General features: G+C 42.5%; 1 protein-coding gene across 10 annotated transcripts in view; it reads right to left on the bottom strand.

Moving 5' to 3' along the window:
• Positions 1–5,327: 5,327 nt before the first annotated feature.
• The window catches only part of Fn1 (fibronectin 1), a 69,352-nt gene continuing 59,394 nt past the window's right edge, over positions 5,328–15,285 (bottom strand). For all 10 annotated transcript variants that reach the window (XM_034497764.2, XM_034497766.2, XM_034497768.2 and 7 more), the window contains 5 exons: positions 12,817–12,981; positions 10,530–10,655; positions 9,959–10,065; positions 6,634–6,747; positions 5,328–6,091 (listed from right to left, as the gene is read on the bottom strand). In XM_034497764.2, coding sequence (XP_034353655.1) covers positions 6,020–6,091; positions 6,634–6,747; positions 9,959–10,065; positions 10,530–10,655; positions 12,817–12,981 — 584 coding nt within the window. In that variant the 3' untranslated portion in view covers positions 5,328–6,019. The remainder of the gene's footprint in view (positions 6,092–6,633; positions 6,748–9,958; positions 10,066–10,529; positions 10,656–12,816; positions 12,982–15,285) is intronic.

Below are 15,285 nucleotides of genomic sequence, written 5' to 3'. Positions count from 1 at the left end.
CATTTTTTTTTTTATATAGTGTATGAGCAGAGTTGGTCAATAGAAAACCTGCCTATGGTGGCATAGACCACAAATTCTAGCACTTGAAAGCTAGGGCAGGGGAGCTCCATCTGGATCATGTCAGACGCTTTAAAAAAGAATCCCCAATACACATGCAGGATTATAAACGAGCATGTTATCATACACAGAATTCATCAAAGCACTGATGCAAAGTGCTCATCGGTAGACGCCTTGACCTCCTGTACACGTGAGCTGAAGGAGCTTGCAGGCCGTGCAGCCTGCAGGCAGGTGGCTGCTCACCTACCCAAGCCAGTGCCGAGTGCTGACCGTGACCTCAGACTGCAGCCTCTCATAAGAGCTGCGTTAGAAATAACTGAGGGTTGTTAACCACTGTGTCTCTGAAGAGTAAGTAGTGAGGATGTGAGGAAATGTAAAACATGCCTTCATGTCTCATACCTATCTCCACTGAGGAGCGGCATTTCCCAGTTGGGCGATTTAGCCAGAGAACACTTTCTCTACTTTCATTAACTGACAGATTCTCTCCATTTGTAATTTATGGAGGAATTTTCTTTTTTGATTCAAGTGGAATCATTTAGTGAAGGTAGAGTAGGACAGTGTTTAAAATAAAAACAACTCACATTTCAAAGGAAGATGCCAATGAGGCTCTAAGGTTTTGTGTGTGCATGTGTGCATGCTCATGCATGTGTGCGTGCGCATGCACATGCTTGTTCCCATCCATGCACTATGACATACATGTGGAGGTGGAAGGATACCTGCAGGAGTCAGTTCTCTCTTCCACTGTGGGTCCCAATGATAGAACTCAGGTCATCAGACTTGGCAACAAGCCCCCTTTCCAACTGAGTGCTCTTGGGCCCCCTGATCTAGAGTCTTCAAGAACTTGGTGAGTCCGTGCGAGGTCAAAGATGCTTTGCCAGCCTCTGGTAATCTTTAGATCTTTGCAAATATGAGAAGTCCCAACAATGCTTTTTATTTTTTTTTTAACAGTTGAATTGCATCCCTGAGAAAAAATTTAAAAAACTGTTGCCTGCCACTTTCCCTGCTGCAGTAATGGGAACTTACTGAATAGGAGGCAATTACAGCCCGTAAGTGTGCTGATGTGATGTTTCTTAATCACCTTAATGAGTTTCATACAGCTAGAAGTGGAATAGAATTTTCCATGGAAATATAGTTAAATAGGAAAAGCCATTTCCCATAGTTAGACTTCTACCTCCCCATTTTTTCATTCACCTCCCTAGAAAGTGTGCCTTACAGGCTTATACCGACTTTATAGTGGACTAATTTACATAATTCACGTAGGTCATTAGAGCTGACAACAATATAAGTACCAAACAATACATTTCCTTACAAATCAACTTTGGCCACTTTCTTTTAAAAGTCTGATAACATTTACTAGTTTTAACAGAATCATCCTGAATTGTCTGTCTCTAGCCTAAATCCAGCCAAGTCTTTTAATTATGCCTTGGCAATCTGGCTTGCTGAAGGCAGTTCTCAGGGGACTCGACAGCATGAGTCAGTGAAGACTTAAGGATCTTTGGGAACACTAAGTGGCTTTCCTGATGAATGTTCTTACTGTGAGAGAACCAGGGGGAAAGGGTTCTGTGTTATTAAAGGCCCTTTTAAATGTGATGCATACATTCTACGTTGAGCCATCAGTTTCATGTGTTGCTTTGAAAGCCAGCAGTCTGCTATGTGGCCCACACCTCTCAGCCTGGCACTTGGGAAGCTGAAGAAGGATTATAGTGAGTCTGACCCCAGGGTGGGCTACACACTGAGAGCCCATCTTCAAAGTTAGAAGAAGAAAAACAATAGAGTACCATAGGAAAGACAGTTCTGCTGTTGTTGGGCTGTTTGTTTGTTTTAGATCTATTTTTAGGGGCTGGAGAGATGGCTTAGTAGTTCAGAGCACTGCTGCTCTTACAGAGGACCAGGGTCTCTTGTGTGTGTGTGTGTGTGTGTGTGTGTGTACATGCATGCGAGTACAGGGATCTTTGGAGGTTACAGGCTTTGGGTCCACTAGAGCTGGAGTTACAGGCAGTTGACAGACAGCCACTGAATAACAATGCAGGAACAGTAATAAGTGACCCCTTACCAGCTGAGCCTTCTCTCTAACCCCTTATTTTTTTTCAATCTTAACCATGAAGGTTGTGATTTTTATCTTTTTGCATAAAAGTAGTCAGAGGGATTGACTATTCAACTAAATCAGTCCAACTGACTGGACTGTTTGGCTATGACATTTCAGGGACTCTGCTTTGTCTTGGACGGGCTGGACCATCACAGCCGGATCCTGCTCTTTGCCTTTGTTTGCTCCTTAGCTTTCTAGGCCAGGATCAAACCCTACTCCATTTGATCAGGTTGACTTTCAACCTGTGGGGATCTTCCTGCCTCTCCTTCCCCCAGGGCTGGGATTACAAGTATGGGCTTCTCCACTCTGCTGATGTTTATGGTTTTAACTATGGAGCAAAACCAAGAGTTGCTTTCTTGACCCCTTCACTTATGAATGTGCTTCCCACCCCGCCGGCTCTGCTGCCTTCTTCCAGGAACTTCAGATGAAGACTGGTGGGAGTCAAGTCCTCCCTTGAATGAAGTTAAGACAGACTGGCAGCCGGGCAGTGGTGGCACACGCCTTTAATCCCAGCACTTGGGAGGCAGAGGCAGAGGCAGGTGGATTTCTGAGTTCGAGGCCAGCCTGGTCTGCAGAGTGAGTTCCAGGACGGCCAAGGCTATACAGAGAAACCCTGTCTCAAAAAGACAAAAACAAAACAAAACAAAACAAAACAAAAAAGACCAGCAAACAGATGGGACACACACACACACACACACACACACACACACACACACACACACCATGTCAGCCAGCTATATAATAGCACTTGGATCTGTACTTCCAATGAGGTTTGAATGGTAGTAGGAGAAAACAGGGTCTCATTGTAACCTAGGGTGGCCTCCAACTCCCCATGTAGTGAAGATCATCTTGAACTTCTGACCCTGCTTCACCTCCCTAGTGCTGGGAGTGCGTGCAAGCATGCACCACCACAGTGTTTTATTTCATGCAGTAATGATTGAGCACAGGGTGTCTTCACACATGCACACTAGCGCTCTGGCAACTGGACTCCATCCCAGTCCTGTTTTTTAAGACATGGTCTTCTGTGGAGCCTAGTTTGACCATGTAGTCCAAGTTCAGGCTGGCCTCAAACTCAAGAGTCTCCTGTCCAGACTCCCTAAATCTTGAGATTACAATTGCATGCTGTCACTCTTAGTATTCTATGTTTTTCCTTTCTTCTGGTTTTGTTGTTTGTTTGTTTGTTTGTTTGTTTTAAAGACAGGATCTCACTTGCCAAAGCCCAGGCCTAGCCTAGAACTTCTGTACAGTCCAGACTCATGACAATATGCCTGCTTTGACCTCCTAAGCAATGGGATCGGAGGTGTAAGCTGACAGGCCTAGCTCTTCTGTCGTGATGCACACACTGCAGCTAGCTTGCTGACTATTGGGTTGGAGAAACTGAACAAGTGAGAGCTCAGGGGCTGGGCCTACAGTCTGTAAGGAAGGCTCATCTGAGCTGACTCTGCAAAATTAAGCCTTGAAACCACCTCCAAATGAGAACTAAATGTCAAATCAATTCAGAAGTGACCTAGTATGTTCTTCTAGCAAATGAACCAAGAAAGACACCATTCTGAATTTGTTCTTTACCAGGTATTTACCAAAGTACTCTTTACTGAATATTGGTGTATTTTTCAAGTATTTTCTGAATCTTTTACTAATTAATAATTGTGGTAGTTTGAATGTGAATGCCCCCTATAGGCTCATATATTAGCATGCTTAGTCCCCATCTGGTTAACTGTTTGGGAAGTATCAAGTGTCTTTGTTGGTGGTGTAGCCTTGTTGAAGGAGGTATGCCACTGCAGGTGGGCGGGCGCAGTCTCTCTCTCTCTCTCTCACAGTATCTCTCTCTCTCTCTCTCTCTCTCTCTCTCTCTCTCTCTCTCTCTCTCTCTCTCTCTCTGGATCAGGATGTAGAACTCTCACCTACTTCTTTAGCACTATGCCTGCCTGCTTGCCACAACCACGTTCTCTACCATGATCACGGACTCACCCTCTGAAACTATAAGTAAGCCTCCAATTACTTTATAAAAGTTACATTGATCATTGTGTCTTTTCACAGCAACAGAACAGTTACTAAGACAATAATAAACTTTTTACTGTTTTTCTGTGCTACTATTTACTATTCTAAAATGTCTTGATATTTTTAGGTAGGAATAAGTTTTTAGTGAACCTAAAGCCTTCAACATTCTAGCTAAGTACTCTGCTAGTGAACCTCAGGCTCCATACTACATACCCCATGTTCAATATGAAAATTCAAAATCTCCTAAATCTTGCTCACTGAAAAGGAAACTACTTTTTGCAGGCCAACTGTAAGTAAGCTGAGCTGGGAGTTCTGCTGACACTCATAGTGTCAGCTGACCCGAATCAGGATGGGCTAGACTGACGTCATAGCACGGGGTTCCCAAGAACGTCTGTATACACTGCCACTCAAGTCATTGGAACAGCTCAGCCATCCTGCTTTCCTTGCAAGTGATCTACTTGAATAATGTTTATTCAAAGAAGCAAAGGCCTGTGACGGTTAAACAGAACTATCGGGCTGGAGAGGTGAGTTCAAATCCCAGTGTCTACTTCACAAGCACCTGTATCCAGCTCTAAAGGACCCAGCACACACCCTCTTCTGGCCTCCTGATCTTCATGGGCAGCTCCACAGACTTGTATGTACACACACACACACACACACACACACACACACACACACACACACTGAGAACAAATCTTATTTCCATTATACTTTTAAAATCGCACTAGCTAGCCACACAGTGGTGGCTCATGCCTTTAATCCCAGCACTTGGGAGGCAGAGGCTGGCAGATTTCTGAGTTCAAGGCCAGTCTGGTCTACAGAGTGAGTTCCAGGACAGCCAGGACTACACAGAGAAACCCGTTCACAAAAAAAAAACAAAAACAACCCAAAACCCAAACAAAAACAAAAAAAAAAAAAAAAAAAAAAAGCGCTAGTTAGCAAGCTTAGAACACATTTGAATCCATTTAAATCTGGTAAGGCAATACCACAACTGAAAACACAAAATGACAAAAAGTATCAATACTTCTGTAAGGCCAGGCAGGAGATCATGTGCAGAAATTACCCCCAGCCCAACACAATGGCTCTTCAAATGTTTGTTGAATTGAAAAGAAAAAGGACATTCATGAAGGTGATGATTTTTCTCTCCAAATACATGATGTTAAAAAAAACAGAAATGACTTCCACATCATGGAATGTAAATCTTTTTATTAAAACACTTGTCTTTCCACAGTAGTAAAGCGTTGGCATGTACATATAAAAATAATCACCAACCATAATTATACTGAATTCCTCTTATCAACTGCATACAAAGTGTCTTCAATACAATTTTTTCCGTATAAAAATACTGGGAAAAATTGATAAATAACAGGTAAGAGAAAGATATTTCTAGGCAATTTGAATTGTTGGGACAATGTGAGTCCTGTGGGGTGTTTGAATACACAGCCACAGAACATGCCTCCTGACAGTGCTGCGGGCCAGATGGCAGAAGAAAGCAGAAGTGTCTGGGTAACTTTCCTGCTCAAGATCTTGGATACAATCATTCAATACATTTCATCTTGGTTGGCTACCTGTGTTTCCCTATCAATCCCAGACCAAATCACAAGAACTTTTGATTCTCTTAAACAATACCGAGCAGTACTGAATACCCTGAAGCAGAACAGGGCAACCAACTGTCACCATTTAGGAGAGAAGTCTCAAAACATCCCGCAGGGTGATGCTTGGAGAAGCTAGCTGTAAGTTGAGCTGAAGCTGAGAACTTGACTCCAGAGCAAAAGACTTAAGGGTGAAATGACCACTCAAAGATGGAGGGTCTGCTAACATCACTGGGGTGTGGATTGACCTTGGTAGAGAGACACTTGTTGGTTCGGACTGGAAAGATTACTCTCTGGAATCGTCTCTGTCGGCCTGCACATCTAACGGCATGAAGCATTCAATTGGGCAATTTACATTCTGTCAAAATACAAGCAAAACATTATTAGTAACAAATACTCTGAAAAACAAAAGTGTGCGGGGGGAAGGGGCTGAGGATGTGTCATAGGTGTTTTATTAGAAAGGATAGCTATCTAATTTCAAAAGACTAGCAATGTACTGAGCCAATAGACAATGCTTAGGAATCTTGTAAACTATGGCAAGTTATAATTAATTCGTAAGACTTTGTATATATAAGGGGCCAGTAGTTAACTTTAATCATGTAGATGCTGTCTCCGTATTCACAAGCCTGAAGCTCATTAATGAGGCTACAGTGGCTGGCCAGACAGCCCCAGGGACACTCCCCCAACACCCCATTTCTACCTCCTCAGTGAAGGAATTATAAGCACTTGCCACAGCACCCAGGTTTTTTACATGGGTTTTGAGGACTGAACTCAGGAACAAAAAAATTTCTCTCCCAATAAAACTCATTTGGTTCACTCAAGAAAAGCATCTGTCCAGCGACTTTGTACTATGACCCTGACTGCATGCAGGCAGAGGCACGGGAACATGTATACACTTACAGTGTTCGTTCTCTGATGGTATCTCTGTGTATACTGGTTGTAGGTGTGGCCAGTAGAGCCATCGGGACTGGGTTCAGCAGCCCCGGGTCTGCGGCAGTTGTCACAGCGCCAACCCTGAGAGGAGAGACACGAAGTTAAATGGGATTTATGATAACCTACTGATATCACAACTTAGAGCTTGAGTTAAAGAATTTCAGCTCTGGCCCACTGGCAGTATAAGCAGTTAATCAGGAAGCTTCAATGATGCCTGTGCGCAGTTGTAACTCTTAGAATAGATGTTGGCTTATTAATCTGTCTACATGTGCTTTTCTTTCTTCTGAAATATCCTCACTTCTTTTGCTCTACCCATCTTTGGTCCCACCTTCCTCCTTGGTAGGCTTTCTGCTCTAGGTGGAAGGTTTCTTATAGACCCTATGGCTCTGACCAGTGACTTGAGAGCGTGTGGATAAATTCCATCACTTTCTGGTGAAGGCACAAGTCCACAGGAGAGGAATGACTTGAAGGAGCCAGAAAGGGCACAGTGGGTCCCAGGTAGAATTGGGTACTCGACCATATTCTCTTTCCAGTCCCTTCTGAAACCTCCCTAACCTATAGCCTTAGCTCTGGACAGAGATGGGATGGGGTACAGGAAGACACCACAGTGGGCTTATGCTTCTTCCAGAGTTTTTCCAGACACAAATTTGCTTTCTCATTGCTCCTGAGCTGGGAGGAAGGAAAACCAGAGCTGATGAGGCAAATGATGTCACCAAGCAGAAACCCTAGGGGAAATGGAGATGGATACTAGGGAAGACATAAAGAGAGGGGCACTCTTGGGACAAAGTAGCCCTTTGGGTTCACAGACTGGGGGAGTTCTGGTTGGTAGCCATCTTTTGCCTAACTAACGAGACTTTACATTTATAATTTAAAAAAAATTAATAAATAAGGCTAGGCTGGGTAATGGTGGCACACACCCAGAGGCAGGTGGATATCTGTGAGTTGAAGGCCAGCCTGGTCTACATAGCAAGTTCCAGAACAGGCAGGGCTACATATCAGAGAAACTCTGTCTCAAAAATAAATAAATCTACAATCACTTTTCTTACAGAATCATTTGAACATTTTTGACATTATTTCCCCATTTAAGAGCCTATTTCCCATAAGGTCTGCTTGCAGAAGCAATAAAGATGCTTTCGTATAAAACCATAACAACCACCACCATCATGTTTCGGAACTTTAGAGGCAGCCCTTACTCAAAGGGAGTCACGTTCATAAGAAACAAGGACGTACTGAAGACCGACCAAAACCTACTTCCCAACCAGGTCACTCAGTAAGACCATGGTGACTGATTTTTATGATCTGCTTCTGTGTGTCTGTCTGAGAAAGAGACAGACAGACAAGGACAGACAGTTCACTCCATGAATAATGGATAAACTGAGATTGTTAATCCCATAGGCTGCCCCAGATCTAAGAAGGTTCTGATGATACACAGAATCTTTCTTGTGGCCACATTAATTGACCCTTTTTTCTTTTAAAAACAGATGTATCATATGTTTTTATTTTATGTAATAAGTGCTTGCCTGCATGTACATCTGTGCACCATGTGTGCCTGGTACTCAAGGAAGCCAGATGAGGACATCAGTTCTCCTGGGACTGGATGTTATGGACCATGTGAGGAGAGAAACTAAGTCCAGGTCCCCAGTCCCTTAAGCACTGAGCCATCTCTCCAGCTCCTGGATTCATTTGTTAAAAGGCTATTTTCCATTGTGCTACTTTAATCATTGGTGAGTGCCAATAGCATTAACCGGTGAACTTCACTGTGGGGGCGGGGGCATTATTTCTTGTGCATCAGAGTTTGGGGACCCTTTAAGGTCAAGCCCTTTATATAACAATTTAATTTCTAAAAAAATTAAGCACAGTTATTTACATATGTGTACGTACACACATGTGCCCCAGCATGTGTGGAAGTCAAAGGAAGACTTGTGGGACCTGCCCTATCTTTTTTGTTTTGTTTTGTTTTTGTTTTTTTTTTTGAGTCAAGGTTTCTTTGTGTAGCCTTGGGTATCCTGAACTTGCTCTGTAGACCAGGCTGTCCTCAAACTCAGATCTGCCTGCCTCTGACTCCCCGAAGTGCTGGGATTAAAGGTGTGTGCCACCATGACCAGCCCTCTATTACATGCAAGTTAAAAGTCGCTTCGAGATTTCAATAATTAAAGGATGGAGTGGAAATTGTTGTTCTATTGAAGAAGGGCACACATTAGAAATGACTGAGAATTAACGGCTTAAGTCATGACTTTCCCAGCCTTCCACAGTTCTCTTCCTCCTCAAACCTAATTCCTAACCAAAAGATTCCAGGGGAAGAACTGCCTCACTGGGCCAGCTCTTCCTAGGCCAGGAAGTATGCTCACTGTCTCTGCTTCCTTCCCTCCCCACTTGATAGCCATCCTAAACCCCAGGCGGTTGGTTTATGTTTCTCTTTTCGTCTATGAAGCCTTCTTGCTGAGTGCAGCCCATCCAGAACTGTATTAGTCAAACTCTCCTGTGATTAGCTTGGCTTGGCAGGGGATGCTAATTTACTGTCTCCAAATAGATCGTTAAGAGCCCCGGCCACTCTTCCTGTGTGTCTATTATTACTTAGCTCAGTATTAGAGTGATAATAAGGGAACTATTTTTAGATCGAGCAAGGGCTCAAAAACAGTGGCATTTTCTTAGATCACAGTATCGTTAAAAATGTGAACAATATTGCCACTGAGATGCTGGTCCGTCAGCACAGAGCTGGAAGCTTAGTGCTACACTTCAGGTGAGGACAAACAGGACAGCCTGAGAATTTTAGTTATGGGAGGAGGAGCTGAAGCTATTATCAACTGGGGAGGGATAGACCCATTGTGGTGGTTTGAATATGCCTGGTCCATAGGAAGTGGCACTCCTTGTTGGAGTAGGTGGGCCTTGTTGGAGGAAGTGAATCACTGTGGGGATGGGCTTTGAGGTCCTATGTTCAAGCTCTGCCCACTGCAGGAGAGAGCTTTTTCCTATCTGCCTGTGGAAGACAGTCTTCTCCTGGCCTTCATATCAAGATGCAGAACACTCCTAGCTCCTTCTACAGTATCATGTCTGCCCAGACACTGCCATGTTTTCTGCCATGGTGATAATGGACTGAACCTCTGAAATTGTAAGCCAGCCCCAATTAAATGTCCTTTATCAACGTTACCTTGGCCAGGGTGTCTCTTCACAGCAATGGCACCCTAACTAAGATACCCATCTTAGGGACTCTTCGTAAGAGGCAAGGCCCACCTGTGCACACAGCACATCCATGCTGGAGCCTCCTCTGTGCATTTATGCCAACCACTCTTACCCGCTGGCCCCCGAAACACGTGCAGGAACAAATGGCTCCGAGATATTCCTTCTGCCACTGTTCTCCTACGTGGTAGGTCTTCCCGTCGTCATAACACGTTGCTTCATCTGCACATGGGCACAGATCAGAAACGGTTGTAAGATCAAGGAAAATCATGTAGATTCAAGCTGATGCACCTGCCCTCAATCTGAACGAGCACAGGCCAAATCTCATCAACTTGGGTGAATCACAAGATGTTCCAAAGCCTTAGTACAGTAGGCCAGATGGAAAGGCTGAAGTCATATTTTAAAAACTGAGTCTAAAAAAAATTTAAAAAATAAAATAAAAATAAAAACTAAAAACTGAGTCTATATAACACTTCACTGCAGATGACCAAAACGCTCAGGTCGTGAGAATACTAAAAGTGCTTGGGCAGGATATTCAGTCACGATTCACTTCTGAAGCTACTGACTTCCCAACCACAAGATGGACAAGCCCACCATGCCCATCCCATCTTGTAAATAAGTGTCTTGGCTCAGTTAGGACGGTGGGAGTACATAACAGTCTAGAAACCACTGCCAGGATGACTTACGGGGATCACACTTGAATTCTCCCTTTCCGTTCCCGAGGCATGTGCAGCTCATCCGCTGGCCATTCTCTCCCTGACGATCCCACTTCTCTCCAATCTTGTAGTTCACACCGTTGTCATGGCACCATTCTGCAAGGTAGGGGCATCACAGGCAGAGTTACTTGTGTTCCGACTCACAGGGTGGGCAGAACACTGGGACAGGACATGAATCCATATGGAGCTGAAAGTCCAGGATCACATTTCCTATGATGAAGCATTTCTTCATCATAACATTTAATATTTTCCAGGCCAGTGGGTTTTTGTTTTTTCCTTTATTTTTTGGTCTTTCGACAGGCCCATGTTAACACTACCACCAAAATCATTTCAGAGGAGCAACCAATGATTCACTTGGCTCCTTCAAAAATTTTACAATTATGGAAAATTAAAAAATATGTTTTGGGTTCTCAGAGATCCTAGATACAAAATAGTTTAATTAAACATTAAAGAGAGGCCAGGTGTGGTTACACACGCCTTCACTCCCAGCACTATGGAGGCAGAGGCAGGCAATCTCTGAGTTTGAGGCCAGCCTGGTCTATAAACCGAGCGCACCACAGCCAGGGCTACACTGAGAAACCTTGTCTCATAAAACAATGACAAAAACAAACAAACAAACAAACAAACAAACAGATTAAAGTGAGAACAGCTGGTGTCACTTGTTACCATCTGATTCATATATATGAAGAACAAACAAAATATAACAACCAACAAAATAATGACAAATGAATGAATCAGGCTTGTACAAATAGATGAGTTCTGAGAAGTATCTGGTCACTGTGAGCTGTGTCTAGCGTCATATGTAAAATGCCCATTAACCACTAAGATTAATGCTAAACAGAGTTCACTTATGACACTCATACAGAGCAGTGGCTCTTCCACTTTGACAATCCAGCCTTCCTTAAACCATAAGCAAATGTGTAAGGCAGTTCTGACATTTTCAGCAAAGACCGTTGAGTCAAAGGTTCACAGGTAAAATCATTGTATACTTCCACAAAGTACAAACTTATTAAAAAACATGCAAACTTCAATGTAGTTCACTCTCTGAACTGAAAAACCTGGTCAATGCCAAATGGTATCCCTCCCACAGATTCCAGCACGGTGTATGGCCCGCTGGGCTCCACTTAACTACACACATTGAAACCACTTTTTGATTTTAAACTTTCAATCTGGATTTTGCTATTTCATGTAAAAGTAAAGGAAAATGCTACACAAAAAAACTTCAGAGATCTATTAAATATCATTCCACGGGATATAGGATCTATAGTTGCCCACAGGCCTATGTCTATGACATAAGATTAACACATAAAAAGACACAAAAACCACTTAAAGCCAATAATGATTATACCTCTACAAACAAAGAATAAATGGTTATATATTCCAGTACTAAATCTCTAAACACATAGATCATTATTAGGGTAATTTTTACTAAGAATTAAAAAAATTAACCTCTTTAAAATTTGAAAAATCAAATATTTTCCAGTGAAAGTTGATCTTACCAGTTTTTACATTTACTGACTTTCATGTGTGTGTACATGTGTGTGTGCATATGGGCATCAGTGTCCCATATGTAAAGGTCAAAGGACAATTTGTGGGATCTGGCACTACGTGGCTTCCAGGGATAGGACACCTAGCTCACCAGCCCTGAACTTGATCCTTAAATGTTGAATGCATTACTGAGACATTTTCTTCTATACTAGCAATGTTTGGGCTATCTGGGTTGTGAGGGGTGTGTGTGTGTGTGTGTGTGTGTGTGTGTGTGTGTGCGCGCGCGCGTGCGCGTATGTGATGTGTGCATTTATTACAATACATGTATATCTGGTTATGCTGAGAAAGGTAGTGTTTGGGAGTATAAATACTCACTCTGTCCTTACTCAAAGACTGAAAGGAATTTGGAGTTTCTCCCTGCCTGTCTCATAACTTCTCAATTAGACCAAACTCCAATGAGAGTTTTAACTTCAATTTACATATACCTAAACATTTCAAAAAGCATAACACCACTACAAATATACTTTTTAAGGAATAGTTGGGTTAGTACACAACTCTTGAAATGCAGTCATATTCCACAAGTAAAATTTCCCATCATCCTTCTATGATGCAAAATGTTACTTTGAGTCAAACAGTATACTTCTGTTTGCACCATGTTTGGAAGAGCCCGTGTCTGCCAAACATGCTTCCGTGGCCAACTAGTGCGAACGCATGGCATGAGACCAGAAGAGATGGAGGAGTAAGTGGATGGAGAATGCAAGCTACTCACTAGATGAATCACATCTGAAATGACCACTGCCAAAGCCCAAGCACTGGCATGTGAGCTTAAAGCCAGAGTCAGACAACCGCTCCCATTCCTCTCCAACCGCATAATGGGAAACCGTGTAAGGGTCGAAGCATGAATCATCTGTAGGCTGGTTCAGGCCTTCGTTGACTATGAAGAAAAGGAGGAGAAAGGAAAAAAAGGAAAAGACATTTTATTAATGGTTATTGATGAATAAATGGATGTACTGTATATTGTGACCTAATCTAGCACCACTAATAACACAGATGTTCTCATCAGCCAATGGGCACTTGCCACAGGAGAGTCAAAGAACATCTTCCTTCATTCTCATCTTCTGTTTCAAATCATTCCTGGGATATCTGTAGGAGGAGCTAAGGTGGGAGGAGCAAAGAGAAGAAGAGGAGGAGAAAGGAGAGGAAGAGAAAAAGGAGGAGAAGGAGCTAAGGGAGGGAGAAGAACAAGAGAGGTGAACATGGAGGCAGATGTTCACGAGTGTCTGCCAGTCAGAGGTAGTTGGTATATCTAGGTTGGGTACTGGGTCACACTTCTGATTTTAAGGGCATCTTGTTATTGATCATTACCAAATATATAAGCCTTTGGATAATGTAAGCATTAGAGTCTCATCTATACCGAGCCTGTGTGGTTGGCGAGATAGTCTGGGCAAAGCCCAGCCTTGCAGAGACAGTGTGAAAGACTGGCAGAGCCATCTCCCATGCTGGCATCTCATGGGTGGCAGGGCTGGTGTCTCTGGCTGGCCGTTTCTAGCTGCGGCTCGCACGTGGCCTCTGGCCACACAACATGGCAGCAGAGCTCAGCAGAGCTGCTGCAGCTTAGACAGTCGGCTTCACTGGAGGCCGCTTTTTAAATAATTACTACAACAGATATCTGTTCCTCATGACATGAAACAGAACTTCAGACATTTTAACTAGCTAAGAATGTGGACAGTGATGCTTCTCCAAGATAACAGAGTATTGAGCAAATTAACATTTGTCTGCCTCTCTTTCCTCTCATCTATTATGGGATAATAATATAAATACCCCCATTTTTGGGGATCTTGTAAAGGCTACATGAAACCAAGAAATCAAAGCACTGGCCCATCATGATTACAAAGAAATTACTCAGTAACTACTGCTAGTCAGTAATTAATAATTATTGTTAGATACCATTCTTTGGTATAGTAAAAGTCTTAACATTTTAATATAACATTATAATGCAATCATCACCTACATTGTAGCATTTCTTTTGCAAAATACTTTGAAAACCTAGATTCTTATGGTTATTGTAAAACTAGATAAAACTAGATTTTTCAAGTAAGAGAAATCACCATGGAGCAGATGACTTAGAAATGAGTAAAACAGCTTCAGTGGACTTCAAGATTTCACCCCTCTGTTTTAGAAGTTTTTAGTTTTAGAATTTAAAAAATTAAAAAATTATTTTAAAAAACTAATCAAGGGCTGGAGAGGTAGCTCAATGGTTAAGAGCAATGTCTGCTTTTCCAGAGAAACTAGCTTAGATTCTCAGCACCCGTATGGTGTCTCAAAGCTGTCTATAATAACTCTAGTCACAGGACATTGGATGCATCCTCTGTGTTCCATGGGCACCAAGCATGCATATTGTGCACAGACATACGTACAGGTAAAACATGAATACCCATTTATAGCAAATAAATAAGATATAATTTGTATAAATAAAGTACACACTGAGTTACTCTCTAAATATTAAATAAGCTAACTTACTATGTCTTTAAATCTTGCATGTGGATAGGTTTTTTTAAATAGTGTAAAACTCAAAAGTGCAAATGCAATCAATATTTGAAATGCCTGATATTTCAAAAGCTATCATTCTGAAAGAACTAAAAAGTCTAAAATGTTTTGAAACCAAGGAGACTTGGTAAGTAAGGACACGGATGGAATCAGGAGTCAGGAAGAGAACAAAGAGGCCGAAACTCTCATAGGGATTCACTGTTTTAAAAGATCTAGGAGTTAAAGGTCTGTTCTAACATCATGGAGGCTGATTACATAACAGTTCCATCCAGCACACTATACACACACAGCACACTACACAGTAGGACTCTGTCTGAAACACCCCCCCTCCCTTCAAGAAATCGAAAATAGGGGGTTTGTGGAAAACCACAAAACCCCTATGCTTTTGAAAAAAAATCTCTTTCAAGTGGCATTTACGAGTGAAACCACAAAAAGCAAATGCTAATTACTGTGGATGGAAACACAGAGGACCTGCCCACTTCTGCATTGCCACACATGCAACGTCTAAGTTTATGAGTGAACTGGCAGTCTTTCTCAGAGGAAGGAGACTAAAAAGAAGTAAGTGGCCCTGCTCCCCAAAAGAAGTGGGAGTGAACCCTTACAGTACAAGAAGACTCCAGATCCACAGTCTCAGTTAGTTAGGCCCTAACTCATGCTCCTTGGTGAATCTTTAGCTATTGCAACTTAAAAA

This window comes from Arvicanthis niloticus, chromosome 3 (assembly GCF_011762505.2).
Source record: "Arvicanthis niloticus isolate mArvNil1 chromosome 3, mArvNil1.pat.X, whole genome shotgun sequence".
NCBI lineage: Eukaryota > Metazoa > Chordata > Mammalia > Rodentia > Muridae > Arvicanthis > Arvicanthis niloticus.
The sequence above is the reverse complement of the archived record's forward strand: the minus strand, read 5'-3'. Positions and strand labels throughout refer to the sequence as shown.